Here is a 16,072-nt window from a genome sequence, read left to right on the forward strand (position 1 = left end):
CAATGAATGTTTCTAGTCAATAAAAGAAAATAACCTTAATCTAGATCCTCCCAGAGACTTCTAGATTGTGTCCCCCATTTGGAATCAAAGTTAAGATAAAATAAAAGTATAGTCAAGCTCCTAATGATAATATATTTGTGACAAGCTTCATTTCGTGGCATTTCTTATTACTTTATGCCACTTAATGCTCTGCAATATCCATCTATTGCCTAAATGTGTGTATCAGGTCATGATTTGATATTTCAAAGGAGACAAATAAAATGTTTGAAGATACTCAAAACAAGCTGATTAATCAGAGATAATACCCTCTAAACTTTAGAGATGGGCTAGTGTAAACATGTCCTTTATTTTCTGTCTGATTGCCTGCCACAAGTGTTTCACAGTATTGTGCAGGTGTTAAAGGGACATTTGAAAGCCTCCCTTGGAGAAAGCCTCCCTTGGAGTTGATTGATTGACTGATTAAGAGCACAAGATTGGATAGTGCTAGAGGTTCCAAGGGTGGCTTCCGATTTAAGGCCAATTTATGCTTGATCTCCAAATGCGGTCGGAGGTTCCGTATGGAGGGTGTGACACAATTGTGGAGCCGCTGGAGGCATGCAGAGGCCATTGAGGTCCGTACCGCATTGCCGTGCACCTCCCAAATTTTGCAACAATGTGGAGGGCTCTGTATAGCTCCATATAGCTCCACATTGACATGATTGGTTGACGAATGGTAGGGGCGGGAGGTCCTGTATCAACACAAACTCACTTTCTTAACAAATTCCTTCACAACAACTTCATAAAGCACAATACGTATGAATGCTCTGACTTCTGCGGAAGCCGCATCACAGTAAACACTGTGAAGCCACTGCAGACGTCAGATTGACCATGCATAGCCTTTTAGGGAGAGCCGCTCATAGATGTTATGCTCTACAGATGTGGAATATGTTGCAAGGCAAGCTCAGGCTTGAATGCCTCGTGCCCAATGTACAGCATTAGTGGGGGATGCTCTAACGGAAGATTGTGTTGCTTTTCTATGATTATGTCTTGGAATTTAGTATTTGTATTGTGTTTTGTATTGATGTGTGTGTTTGTATTGTGCAGGGCTCATTTGAAAAAGAGACTTGGTCTCAATATGACACCCTGTTAAAATAAAGGTGAAGAAAAAGTATAAAATGTGATTGATTGGATGTATTGATTAATTAATTAGTTAATTAATTAATGCATTTATTCATTCATCCATTCATTTGAAAATACATTTACATCCATATCACTGTGATATTGCATCTCACATATGATAAAGAATTTTTTTCCATTCTCAAAATGTCCAATTTAAAAACCCAAATCAGCAACCATTTTGGTTCTCTAACTGGCAAAAAGGCCAGGGCAGAACAAGGCAAACTGGTTTGTAAACTCACATGGCTGCATCTTTTATGTACAGTGATTCAGGATGCCTATAAACAATAATAGGGGACATTTGAGATGGCTGTTTCCTCTCAGTTAAACAGAATAAGATGTGCTTTCACTTCCCTTCGTATAGGCGTTTGATTGAAGAATCCACCACTCTAAGCCATAGAATGATCAATTACATGCAATAGCAAATTCAGTTCATAACATAGTTTGATTTAGACAAAATGTACAGTGACCGTGTAATGAGGTATAAAACTGGATGTCAAGGATACTCTACTGTGCATAGTACTGTTTTAGAAAAAAAAGCTAGTGGAACTTGCAAATCATAAATATACAGTTCAGCTTATTCCAAAGGTGGCATTCAATATAATCTGCTTCTGTGGAGGGACTTTTAAATGCCCATGACTGAATGTATATTCCATTTCACAAGAATTTACAAGGTAATGATATACTTCATATAAAAACATTTTTATAGGATGGATGATTTACGGAGTCAAATTGAAAAGCAGCTGGTCATGATTTGATATTTCAAAGGAGACAAATTACCTTCTTGAAGCTACTCGGAACAAGCTGATTAATCAAGAGAAAATACCCTCTAAACTTCAGCGATGTACTAGTGTAAACAGGATGTCCTTCATTTTATGCCTGATTGCCTGACACAAGTGTTTCACAGAAACGTGCAGGTTTTAAAGGGCCATTTAAAAGCCTCCCTTGGAGTAAGCTGACACAAGCATGTCCCCAAAGGTGGATGCTCAGCTTTAGATAATGATCTAAAGACATCCACGCCAAAAATTCCAAACTTTCAAATTCACCCACATCAAATCAAATGTTGTTTTTCACATGCGTCGAATACAACAGGTGTAAACCTTACTGTGAAATGCTTACTTGCAAGCCCTTAACCAACAATACCATTTTAAGAAAATAGAGTTAAGAAAATGTGAAGATGTGTTCTTGTTCTTTAGTACCAGGGTTCTTAGCTTAGTGATGAGCTTTGTGGGTGTAACAGTATACCTTTAGTCCGTCCCCTCGCGCGAACCAGGGACCCTCTGCACACATCAACCACAGTCACTCACGAAGCATCGTTACCCATCGCTCCACAAAAGCCGCGGCCCTTGCAGAGCAAAGGGGAACCACTACTTCAAGGTCTCAGAGCAAGTGACGTCACCGATTGATAGGCTATTAGCGCGCACCACCGCTAACTAGATAGCCATTTCACATCCGTTACATGGGCACGATGGTGTTGAACGCTGAGCTGCAGTCAATGAACAGCATTCTCACATACTGTAGGTGTTCCTTTTGTCCAGGTGGAAAAGGGCAGTGTTGTGTGCAATTGAGATTGTGTCATCTGTGGATCTGTTGGGTCGGTATGCGATTTGGAGTGGGTCTAGGGTTTCCGGGATGATGGTGTTGATGTGAGCCATGACTAGCCTTTCAAAGCACTTCATAGCTTCCGACCTGAGTGCTACAGGGCGGTAGTCATTTAGGCAGGTTACCTTCGCTTCCTTGGGCACAGGGACAATGGTGGTCTGCTTGAAACATGTAGGTATTACAGATTCGGTCAGGGAGAAGTTGAAAATGTCAGTGAAGACAATTAGCAGTTGGTCAGCGTATGCTCTGAGTACATGTCCTGGTAATCCGTCTAGCCCCGCGGTCTTGTGAATGTTGACCTGTTTAAAGGTATTGGTCACATAGGCTAAGGAGAGCATGATCACTCAATGTCCGCAATAGCTTGTGCTCTCATACATGCTTCAGTGTTGCTTGCCTCGAAGAGACCATAAAAGGCATTTAGACTGTCTGATAGGCTCGCGTCACTGGGCAGCTCGAGCCTGTGTTTCCCTTTGTAGTCCGTAATAGTTTGCAAGCCCTGCCACATCCGACGAGCGTCAGAGCCGGTGTACTAGGATTCCATCTTAGTCCTGTATTGACACTTTGCCTGTTTGATGGTTCATCTGAGAGCATAGCGGGATTTCTTATTAGATTAGTCTCCCGCTCCTTCAAAGCGGCAGCTCTAGCCTTTAGCTCGGTGCTGATGTTGCCGGTTATCCATGGCTTCTGGTTGGGATATGAACGTTCTGTCACTGTGGGGATGATGTCGTCGATTCACTTATTGATGAAGCCGATTACTGAGGTGGTATACTCCTCAATGCCATTGGATGAATCCCAGAACATATTCCAGTCTGAGCAAAACAGTCCTGTTGCGTGGCATCTGTGTCATCTGACCAATTCCGTATTGATCGAGTCACTGGTACTTGTATAATTATTGTCATATTTTCCAAATGGAGGTTGAGGGAGAGCTTTGTACGTGTCTCTGTCTGTGGAGTAAAGGTGGTCTAGAGTTTTTTTCCCTCTGGTTGCATATGACATATTGGTAGAAATGAGGTACAACAGATTTAAGTTTCTCTGTATTAAAGTCCCCGAACACTAGGAGCGCCACTTCTGGATGAGCATTTTCTTGTTTTCTTATGGCCTTATATAGCTTGTTGAGTGCAGTCTTTGTGCCAGCGTCAGTTTGTGGTGGTAAATAGACGGCTATGAAAAATATAGATGAAAACTCTCTTGGTAGATAGTGTTGTCTACAGCTTATCATGAGGTACTCTACCTCAGGCGAGCAATACCTCGAGACTACCTTAATATTAGACATTGCACACTAGCTGTTATTGACAAGTAGACACACCCACACCCCTCATTTTACCGGACGTAGCTGTTCTGCCGATGCACGGAAAACCCAGCCAACTGTATATTATCTGTGTCGTCGTTCAGCCACGACTCGGTGAAACCTAAGATATTACAGTTTTTAATGTCCGTTGGTAGGATAGTCTCGAACAGAGCTCATCCAGTTTATTCTACAGTGATTGCACGTTGGCTAATATAACAGATGGTAGAAGGGGCTTACCCACTCACTGACAAATTCTCACAAGGAACCCTAATCTGCGCCCCTATATTTCCGTCTTTTCTTCATAAGAATGACGGGAATTTGGGATCAACATTATGTACAAAAAAAGTTACAAACAATGTGAAAAAAACACAAAATAGCACAGTTGGTTAGGACCCCGTAAAACGGCAGCCATCCCCGTCGGCGCCATTATCAGATTCAAAGCTAATTCAAAGCTAATTTAAGCTGTGTTCAATTTCATAAAATGTTAAATTCACTCTAAGACCATGGTGATTGGTCGATTGGGTGATTGGTCGATTGGAAGATTGCGTGACTGGTAGATTGATTGACTGGTTGATTGGTAGATTGGAAGATTGGTTGTTTGGTGGATTGGAAGATTGGTGGGTTGACTGATTGATTGATTGATTGAGTGATTGATTGATTGATTGATTGGTAGATTGGAAGACTGAAATATTGATTAATCTGTTTGGAAGATTGGTTGATTGATAGATTGGATGATTGTTTGATTGATAGATTGATAGATTGGAAGATTGCTTCATTGGTAGATTAGACGATTGGTTGGTTGATTTATTGGTTGATTGGTAGGTTGATTGAATTATTGATTAAATGGTTAATTGATTGGATTTATCAATGAATTAATTTGATAATACATTTACAGCCATGTCACTTAGATATTACATCTGACATGTGATAAAGACAGTTCTTCCATTCTCAAAATATCCAATATAAAACCCAAATCAGCAACCATTTTGGTTCTCTAACTGGCAAAAAGGCCAGGGCAGAACAAGGCAAACTGGTTTGTAAACTCACATGGCTGCATCTTTTATGTACAGTGATTCAGGATGCCTATAAACAAGAATAGGGGACATTTGAGATGGCTGTTTCCTCTCAGTTAAACAGAATAAGATGTGCTTTCACTTCCCTTCGTATAGGCGTTTGATTGAGGAATCCACCACTCTAAACCATAGAATGATCAATTACATGCAATAGCAAATTCAGTTCATAACATAGTTTGATTTAGACAAAATGTACAGTGACCGTGTAATGAGGTATAAAACTGGATGTCAAGGATACTCTACTGTGCATAGTACTGTTTTAGAAAAAAAATATTGTGGAATTTATGAATCACCCTATTCCATAGGTAGCAGTCAATATAATCTGTTTCTGTTTCTGGACTTATAAATGTCCATAGCTGAATTTATATACCATTTCACAAGAATTTAAAATGTAATGATATACCTCATATTTAATTGGGATGATTTGGGGTGTTAAAATGAAGAGCAGCTGGAGCTTACTTGTTTTGATATTCCTTGATGACCTGGTGGATGGTGACCTTCAGGGTAATGTTCTCATAGCGCGGAGGACTGCCATCTTTGTAGATCCGAAACTCAGCAGCAGTCACCGCCTCCCCCTCCGGGATCTGAGTCAAGTCAAAACGGAACTCCTTGTAGTGTCTTCGCTGATGGGAGAAATCTTTGTCTTTCTCCACTGAAAAAGAAGACAGTATGGTCCATGAGGACTAAATAGAGGACTCGCATAACTGCATAACATGCTGAGAGGCAATGTATAAACCTTATTCAGATCAGTGATTATTATTACCGATATCTTCCTCCCTGATACACAATAGATCCTAAATATGTTGCAAAGAGACATAATGTGGTGTGACAGCAGTAACCTACCTAACTGAAAATAAGTAATTTATCAAAACTTTTCACATTCCAAAAGCCAATCCAAACATTTTGACTCCCAACAAAAGCACTCTCCAGTCCATTCAATCAGTCAACTGAGTACAAGTAGACGTTTCCAGACAGGCCCTCCACTGTGTGCGGCACAACATTCTCTGCCGATGATGAATGGGCTGTCAGTTATGAAAAACAGGGTGATTTCAATAATTTAAAGTTACTTTCGTCTGCCCCTCCGCGTGAGAAAAAGAGATCAGACATACTTTTTTTTACATGATTTGAGTGACTGCTTTGACCTCATTTACCAACTTAATATTGATCTCCTGTAGTACCTATATAACGTATTGGCTATGTTTGATACAAGAAACCCATATTAAGTTATCTTTGTCTGATATATTTGTTTAAACTTGTTTCATAGGAGGACAATATAAAATGTGCACATTACCAATTTACAAAAATGATAAATGCAGGTGTAGCATCTTCATTTAACTAATATTGTCACCACTGGCGGTCGTGCCTTGATTAGGGAAGACCATTTTTTTAATGAGCATGGCCTTATTTCTATTACAGCATATTGGATGATACTCTAATTTGCCCTATTCCCATCATGAGGTTGTTACAACTTAGCATGCAAATTAAAGTTTTTTAACGTTGGTGCACAGGTCGAGAGACAAATTGGAGTAATCAAGATAACAGACAGTGACACATTCAATACTGCCTTGCACACTCTTGCCTGCATCTAGCTGATCTGGGGTGTAATCATTAGTCCAAGTAGTTTCAAAATGTTTCTCCTCCTCTTACCTTCTCTCTTTGCTTGTGGACTTCAGTGCACAACACAATAGCTGTGACCAAGGGCAAAAAACTCTCCAAGCCAAGCCTTCATACCATAACCGCTAACCGCTACACAGCTTACATCGTTGTCACCATATTAACATTATAGTCAACAAACTAGAACTAACGCGTTAGTAAACCCACAATCTAATCCATATATATAATCACGCAGTAAGCAGTTTAGCAGTTACACCAGTAGGCCCTGGTGGCAATACATTTATAAAACTGAAAGTTTACCTTGACTTAGAAGAGTTGCAGTGTTTCATAGCCTCACAGCAGTGTTATAGAATATTGGACCTTTAGCTTTCATACTTTTCTCATTCTCAGCTCAAGCTATTTCTCCAACTGTCAATACGTTCAAATGAATAGAGGACGCGTATCGGAGCCGCGTAGCTATGTCACAATGGGACGCCGGACTATCACGTCTCAGCATATGTGGACTATGATTTACACTTTAGCCAGCTAGCTAACATACAGTAAATAGCTATCTAGCATTCCTCAATGTTGGAGTCAGGTTGTTGAGCAGGCTAAATTAGCTGCAATACCTAAGTAAGTGAAAGGTAAAATAATAAGAAAAGAAATACCACGAAATCTCTCTCTCTTTCTCTCTGCTGCTTCTCCTTAATTTTTGAAGAAATGAATTTGTTTTCAAAACTGTTAAACTATTGTCTTTCTCTCTCTTTGAGTCAACTACTCACCACATTTTATGCACTGTAGTGCTAGCTAGCTATAGCTTATGCTTTCAGTAGGCTAGTAGATAAATTATCTTATTCTTTGATTGGATGGCCAACATGTCAGTTCATACTGCAAGAGCACTGTGTCAGGTTTTGGCCAAGACTGTTCGGGTTTTGGTCACTAGATGTCCCCATTGCACCTTTTTTGTACCTTTTGTTTTTTCTTGCTCTAATTATTGTTTGCACCTGTGGGTCGTTCCCTTGTTAGTATTTAAACCCTGTGTGTTCCTCAGTTCCTTGCTCAGTGTTTGTAAGTTAGCACCCAGCCCCAGCCCAAGCCTTGTTTTATACAGATATTTCTCTTGTTGGATTTTCCAGAGGTTCTCTGGTTTAGTTCTTGTGTATTATTTGAGTAGTCTTTTGAGGTTTGTTTTTCCCTGCTGTTTTTTACCACTTTGTGGAGTTTCTTTTGTATTTTGGAGGATTTCCATTTTGTGCCTCTTGGCTTTATTTTTGGACATTGTGGATTTAGTTTCTTTGCCTGAAGATTTTGTTCTTTAATTAAACCACCATCTCTAGTACTGCTGTGTCTGCCTCATCTTCTGGGTTCTGACGATTATTAGTGACTGTTTCTCGCACCGGGTCCTGACACACTGGTAGGTAATTATGAAGTCGTCATAATTACTGTGTAAGTCTATGAAAGCGGGTGAGAACCAGGAGCCTCCTATGTTTTATATTGAAGTCAATGTACCCAGAGGAAGAAGGAAAATAGCTGTCCTCCGGTTACACCATGGTGCTACAGTAGAGGGTTCTGTTAAGGCTACTGTAGACCATTGCAAAACTGAGTAGGATGGTCCTCCCCTTCCTCCTCTGAGCAGCCTCCACTGATAGTCACAGCAAAATAATCCTGCAGCAACACGATTTGAACATTTAGTCCATAATGTTGCTTTATCAGTGGTTAGGCTATTAGCTGACCAAATGTAAGCTACATGAAAAGTGCAATAGCGAATTTATGTAAATCACGCAAAGTTCATCTGCATTTCCTGCGGTACAGGAAAATTATCAGCAACAAAAGATTGATCAAATTAAGATTGTACATTTGTACTATAGTATATGACTGAGAGTTACACTTGACCAACAAAGAAGAGCAGACCTCATTTTGAACCCTGTCTGCAATCAAAGGCATGCCATCATGCAGTCAAGAAGACACAAAGTGACAGCTAACCATCCAACACTTGCTAAATAGCAGCAGAAAAGCATTGATGTTGAGGTGTGTTAGTGTTCTGGCACAGCCAGTGAAATCATACAGCCAGTGAGTCCATTTCACTGATAGTTTATCTACAGTGAAAGTCTGTGGTTACTTAACACAGACAGGCCAGGGGTCAGGCCGTCCTGTTACAGATTGGACTTGCTCCATGATTAGCTTTTGTCAGTAATCGGAAGCAGAAGTGAGGTTGAGTATATAGTATTTCAAGCGTCAGATAGCTGCAGATTAATTCAGAGGGTGGTTTGACTCACTAAAAAGGGTCGGTCACTTAGGCTACTTGACATGTAGCAGTTTCAGTGAATAACCTTTGATGACAATTTGGAAGAGGAACTAGGCAAATTATACAGATTTTGTACAATTGCTCATGATAATGTCTCCTGAGTGGCGCAGTGGTCAAAGGCACTGCATCTCAGTGCATGAGGTGTCACTGCAGTCACATTCGTCACATCCGGCTGTGATTGGGAGTCCCATAGAGCAGCTCACAATTGGCCTGGGGTAGGCTGTCATTGTAAATAAGAAATTGTTTGTTACTGACTTGCCTAGTTAAATAAAATAAAAATGAATGTTGACAAGAGTGAATATGCATTTTTGTGAACACCTCACTTAAATGGCCTAATAATCATTCATAGTAGTAGTATTATAATAGGCGTTAGTAGTAGCATTAGTGTAGTTAAATCCATTATAGCTGTAGTAGTAATACTTGCGTAAATAGTCTCATTGAACACTTTACCACTGACTGTCCCATGAATGAGAGCACAGCGCATTAAAGGCTGACAGTGAACATGCCATACAGCTCTAAGTGCAAACAGATGGGACTGGCCAAGGTGAGGGATTTTACATCCAACAGCGTTCACACAAATACCTTTTACATGCTTTCGCTATACAGCACTTATAAGAGCTATATCTGTATAAGCCTCTTTGTTGTTAATGTGTTCTCTGTAACTGTAGTTGTTGGTAGATGTGTCTGTATTGTTGTAGGATCTTAATTTGACCTATATTGTCACAGCAAAAATAATCCTGCAGCAACAGGATTTGAACTGTTTAGTCCATAATGTTGCTTAATCAGTGGTTAGGCTATTATCTGGCCAAAAGTAGGCTACATGAAAAGTGCAGTTCAGTTAATATAACCTGTGTTAGTGTGGCTTTTCAGTGAATTCCTGGAAATCACAAAGATCCTCTGTATTTCCTGCAGTGCAGGAAAATTCTCAGCAACAAAAGAGTGATTTTATTAAGATCCTACATCTGTAAGTGTAGTTTGTGTTTTATCATAGTGGCACATGTGAACAAGTATAACATTTCACTAGCTCCTTAACAACGGATCTAAAGCTTTAATGTATTTTTTTATATATTTTTTTGCCGCTGTTGTACTATTCCTTAAATGCGATATACATTACATTTCACTCTCCTTTGGGATGTAATGTTTAATGAAAAATGACACAAAGACAAATTAACAATGCTACTGCTTTCACATCTTACTTCCCAAATCCACTGCCACGATGAATAAGTGGCGAAAATGTGCAGCCCTCGTTCGATCGCTTTCCTTTCTTTAACAACAGGACGTAATTAAGGCCAATTTAACCAAGGCCAGACAGTCATCTGATAAGTTTGTATGAACTGCGGGTATAAAGGTCAGCGCTACTGAAGAAACAGTGTTAATCATATTTACCAGAACGCCTTTCCTTAGGCTACAATGCGTTTTGACAATTTCTAAAAATATAAATACTCCAATGTGGACCTTATGAAGGACTTTGATAAACATCTATTCATTCAAAATGTATGTGCTGGATATCTAACATGTGCTGAATGCTTTTGATGTCCCCTTGTCAAATAACCATTGTCCTAGGTTATTCAAATATGAAGGTTTAAGAGAAAAGTCATGAATTTTAGGGGAAGCAAGACTTAGTATGAAATTGCAGTTGAATATTTCAAGATCTCCATAGAGATGAGAATTTGAAGAATGTCCATACAAACAGCTTGTTTGATCAAACCTTATTCAAAGAGCATGGATAAGGTCTTTAAAATATGGGTTGTTTGTGCTTTTACCACTGTTTTACCTTGTAAATATGGTCTGACATTAATATTAGGCATCTCAAAGTCTGAAATAGAAACTGATATTGAAATCGAAATAGACTTGAAACATCAACAACAGTATAATGAAAAGTACAGCATTAAGACAAACAGCACAGTGACCTTGAAGAGAACTTGGGAACACTTCTGAGCAGTGTGCCACACTGTTCCTGCTATAGGTGACAAAGGGGAAATGAGTGCCTGCTACTACAGAAATAGCCTATAACTTCTATTAATTGGAAATCTAACTGAATATCATAATTATCTGCAACAAAATGAATAGCCATGCATATGCTACTGTGGGAGGAACATTTGTTTAACATGTTTAGGGTTATTATTTTCGTCTAATGAATTCAATCAAATTCAAGAAAAATAAACACAGATTCATGTTCATTTAATCAATGTTGTTAAGTTAGAATTTATATGAATCTATGTGGTATTTAAAAAATTAAAAAAGCATGGTTTAAAGAGTACGTTTCCAGCATTGAAGGACTTATGGACAATATAAGAAAAAGAATAAGCCTATAATATATAAACAAATCAAAATATTAAAATATTAGTAGTAGGAAGGCCATGTGACATTGTTCTAAGGATTAAAAAATACTGTGGTTAATCAGTTACCGCAATATTTGCCATTTTTGGGTGTTGGAGCGCACGGCACAAATCAGCAAGCTTGAAACCTTTCTCAATTAAATTCGCTTACCTAAGTTGACAAAGCTCATAACCATATCAGCATCGTTTAGAAAGTTGGTGTCGTGAGATGTAGTGAGTGGAGGGCTTTGGCTCGTCAGAGGAGCCGCGCGGTAAGGTTGCGAAACACGAGAGTTTCCCTGCGGAGATCCGAGGTACCCTTTACGCGAGTTTCCATGAGCCTTCCCGCTGAATCCTTTCCCTGTAACCTCTTGTGTTCTCAACCCTTCTTCTTCCTCAGTAGTCATGGCATTGTACAGGTCAAGCATGAACAGGGGTGCTGAAGATGCTTGTTTTCCTGGAGAAAAGGGCCTTGGACGATGTGGTAAACCCAAAATAGAGAGAATCTCTCTCTGAATCTCTCTCCGTTCATGGTTACGCAATCTCCTGTAAATAAAACTAGAATGCACATGGTTGTCGCCTAAACCACAATGAGCGCAGTATAGAAAACTCAAGCAGGTCCAGAAAAGTCCAAACGTTGCCCGGTTCAAAGAAATGAAAGCTCTCATCTTGCACAATTATGTTTTTGATGATGATGTTACACAAGTATACAGTTGTTACTAATGTATAAAGATGATCTCCATTTCAATGCAAATATCACAATTTCTGAATGTTTTTTTTTACATCCAGCATAACATAAAGGTTATTATGTCACAACACTTTAAAGGAGAACGTCTGCCTCCAATGATGTTCTTGTAAGTCTCACATCAACGTATGCTGTGGAGCTGTCCCTTCGCTCTCCCTTCTCTTCAACAACACGTTTTTGTTGAAGTTCTTTCCAGTGCTCCGCTTAAATCCAATGTCCCACTGTCACATGTTTCAAAAGGCGCATCACATGTGTAATTGTGACTTTATCTCGCACCTACACAATAACATGCAGGTACGCCCATAAAAGTCGAAAAAGCCCAACGCTTTCATTGAATAGGAACATAAAAGCCCCTTTGAGTGGAAATCAGTAGACTATATATAGTAATAGCACCCGTTGCCACTAGTTGCCACGGCGCGTAAAGGTTTTGGGAAAATGTGTTGAAGCTTGTTGTCTATCCAATGAGTCCATCCCATCCAGGAACAAGTTTTTGCATCCACCTCTAGCAGCCGCAATAAAACTTAACCGACATGGAGATGAATGTGGCAACTCAGATGTGCAAGGGGAGACACTTGAAATCTGAAACCTGTCTTAACAAGTCAAAGAATAATGACACAGCCATTTGATTATCCCTACGGGGTTGGCCATATCCGTGCGTTTAAGGAAAGGACATTTGGACAAATTAGTAATTATTGTTTCCAAAATCAAATCTGTACATTCATTGAATCTAGAAATACATCAATCAACGTACATTTTTGACCACCTACAATATTATGTTGATGGTCTTTTTGGACAGGCCCATCTATTTTGAACAAAAATATGAATGCAAATATGAAAGATCCCAGAAATGTTCCATACACAAAGCTTTTTTCTCTCAAATGTTGTGGCCAAATTTGTTTACATCCTTGTTAGTGAGCATATCTCATTTGCCAAGATAATCCATCCACCTGACAGTGTCACGCCCTGACCTTAGAGATCCTTTTTATGTCTCTATTTTGGTTGGTCAGGGCGTGAGTTGGGGTGGGAATTCTATGTTTTGTGTTCTATGTTTTCTTTTCTGTGTGTTTGGCCGGGGTGGTTCTCAATCAGAGGCAGTTGTCTATCATTGTCTCTGATTGAGAACCATACTTAGGTAGCCTTTTTCCACCTGTGTTTTGTGGGTAGTTGTTTTCTGTTTTGTGTTGCTGCACCTTACATGACTGTTTCGTTTTCGTTTCACTCTCTTTGTTATTTTGTTTATTGTTTCTGTTCTAATAAAAATAACATGAACACTTACCACGCTGCGCTTTGGTCCGATGACTACTCTTCATCCGAAGACGAATATTGTTACAGACAGGTGTGGCATATCAAGAAGCTGATTAAACAGCATGATCATTACACAGGTGCACCTTGTGCTGGGGAATCTAAAAGGCCACTCTAAAATGTACAGTTTTGTCACATAACACAATGCCACTGATATCCCAAGTTTTGATGGAGCGTGCAACTGGCATGCTGACTGAAGGAATTTCCACCAGTTGCTAGTGAATTTAATGTTAATTTCTCTGCCATAGAGAATTTGGCAGTACGTCCAACCAGCCTCACAACGACAGACCACGTGTAACCACGCCAGCCCAGGACCTCCACATCTGGCTTCTTCACCTGCGGGATCGTCTGAGACCAGCCACCTGGACAGCTGATGAAACTGAGGGGTATTTCTGTCAGTAATAAAGGCCTTTTGGGGGAAAAACCTATTCTGATTGGCTGGGCTTGCCTCCCCAGTGGGGGAGGTCATGTGAAATAAATAGAGTAGTGTCACGCCCTGACCTTAGAGATCCTTTATTCTCTATTTTGGGTTAGGTCGGGGTGTGACTAGGGTGGGCATTCTAGTTTCATAATTTCTAGGTTGGCTTGGTATGGTTCCCAATCAGAGGCAGCTGTCTATCATTGTCTCTGATTGGGGATCATATTTAGGCAGCCTTTTCCCACCTGTTGTTGTGGGATCTTGTTTGTGTATAGTTGCCTTGAGCACTGCATAGCTTCACGTTCGTTTTGTTCTTTATTGTTTTTTGCCGGTTCACGTAATAAAGATGATGAACCCAAACCAAGCTGCATTTTGGTCTGATTCTTACAACAACGATCGTGACAGAAGATCCCACCACCCACGGACCAAGCAGCGTGCCCAGGAGGAGCAGGGATCCTGGGTCTGGGAGGAAAGCCAGGAGTGGAGGACATCCTGGACTTGGGACGAAATAATGGCAGGAGACAAAAGTCTGCCATGGAAGCAGGCGGAAGCAGCGAAGGAGGGAAAGCGACGACATCGGGGTTCGCGGCCACGACGTAGGCCCAAGAAGCAGCCTCAAAAAGAATTTTGGGGGGGGGAACACGGGGTGGTCGGCGACGCTGAGTGGTGAGTTAGAGACCATGGAGGAAGAGTTGGATAGATTGAGAGAGTGAACGGAGGGGTGAGATAGAGACCTTCGAGGAGTGGTTGGCGAAATGTGAAGAGAGTGAAGAGGAAGAGCTGTTGGTTTGGCTGGGGAGGCAAGACATTCGCCCTAAGTAGCGTGTTAGCCGATGGCACCTGTGTCAGCTCCCCGTATTCGTCCTGAGGAGCGTGTCATCTGTCCGGTACCATCTGTGCCGGCTCCACGCACCAGGTCTCCAGTGCGCCTCCACAGCCCAGTACGTCCTGTGCCAGCTCTCCGCACTCGCTTTGAGGAGCGTGTCATCATTCCGGTACAATGTGTGCCGGTTCTACGCACCGTGTCTCCAGTGCGCCTCCACAGCCTGGTGCGTCCTGTGCCAGCTCCCCGCACTTGCAGTGCGAAGGTTCTAATCTGTCCAGGACACGTTGTGCCAGCTCTACGCTCCAGACCTCCAGTGCGCCTCCACGTCCCAGTACGTCCTGTGCCGGTTCTACGCACCGTGTCTCCAGTGCGCCTCCACAGCCCAGTGCGTCCTGTGCCAGCCCCCCGCACTGGCTGTGCGAAGGTTGTCATCTGTCCAGGACACATTGTGCAAGCTCTACGCTCCAGACCTCCAGTGCGCCTCCTCAGCCCGGTACGCCCTTTGCCAGCTCCACGCACCAGGCCTCCAGCGACGGTCTGCAGTCCAGAGCCTCCAGCGACGGTCTGCAGTCCGGAGCCTCCAGCGACGGTTCCCAGTCCGGAGCCTCCGGCGACGGTTCCCAATCCGGAGCCTCCGGTGATGGTCCATGGCCCGGAGTCTCCAGGGATGATCCATGGCCCGGAGCCTCCAGCGATGATCCATGGTCCAGAGCCTCCTGTGAGGGTTCCCAGTCCAGAGCCTCCAGTGAGGGTTCCTAGTCCAGAGCCTCCTGCGAGGGTTCCCAGTCCAGAGCCTCCTGCGAGGGTTCCCGGTCCGGAGCATCCTGCGAGGGTTCCCGGTCCGGAGCCTCCTGCGAGGGTTCCCAGTCCGGAGCCTCCAGCGAGGGTTCCCAGTCCAGAGCCTTCAGCGAGGGTTCCCGGTCCGGTTCCTCCGGCGACGATCTACGGGCCGGAGCTTCTGGCGACGATCCACGGCCCGGTTCCTCCTGCGATGATCCACGGTCCGGAGTCCCCGGCGATGATCCACGGTCTGGTTCCTCCGGCGACGATCCATGGTCCGGAGCTTCAGGCGACGATCCCCGCACCAGAGTCGCCACCGAAGCGGGCGGATCCGCGAGCGGAGCGGTGTCCACGTCCCGCACCGGAGCCGCCACCGAGGCTAGATGCCCACCCGGACCCTCCCCTATAGAGTCAGGTTTTGCCGGCCAGAGTACGCACCTTTGGGGGGAGGGGGTACTGTCACGCCCTGACCTTAGAGATCCTTTATTCTCTATTTTGGGTTAGGTCGGGGTGTGACTAGGGTGGGCATTCTAGTTTCATAATTTCTAGGTTGGCTTGGTATGGTTCCCAATCAGAGGCAGCTGTCTATCGTTGTCTCTGATTGGAGATCATATTTAGGCAGCCTTTTCCCACCTGTTGTTGTGGGATCTTGTTTGTATATAGTTGC

The 16,072-nt window shown here is 42.4% G+C and overlaps 1 protein-coding gene across 1 annotated transcript in view; it reads right to left on the bottom strand.

Moving 5' to 3' along the window:
- The window catches only part of LOC139580461 (bone morphogenetic protein 5-like), a 34,904-nt gene extending 22,336 nt beyond the window's left edge, over positions 1 to 12,568 (bottom strand). The window contains exons 1-2 of the mRNA XM_071409146.1: positions 11,507 to 12,568; positions 5,578 to 5,770 (exon numbers count right to left, since the gene is read on the bottom strand). Coding sequence (XP_071265247.1) covers positions 5,578 to 5,770; positions 11,507 to 12,002 — 689 coding nt within the window. The 5' untranslated portion in view covers positions 12,003 to 12,568. The remainder of the gene's footprint in view (positions 1 to 5,577; positions 5,771 to 11,506) is intronic.
- Positions 12,569 to 16,072: the final 3,504 nt, after the last annotated feature.

This window comes from Salvelinus alpinus, chromosome 7 (assembly GCF_045679555.1).
Source record: "Salvelinus alpinus chromosome 7, SLU_Salpinus.1, whole genome shotgun sequence".
Lineage (NCBI taxonomy): Eukaryota > Metazoa > Chordata > Actinopteri > Salmoniformes > Salmonidae > Salvelinus > Salvelinus alpinus.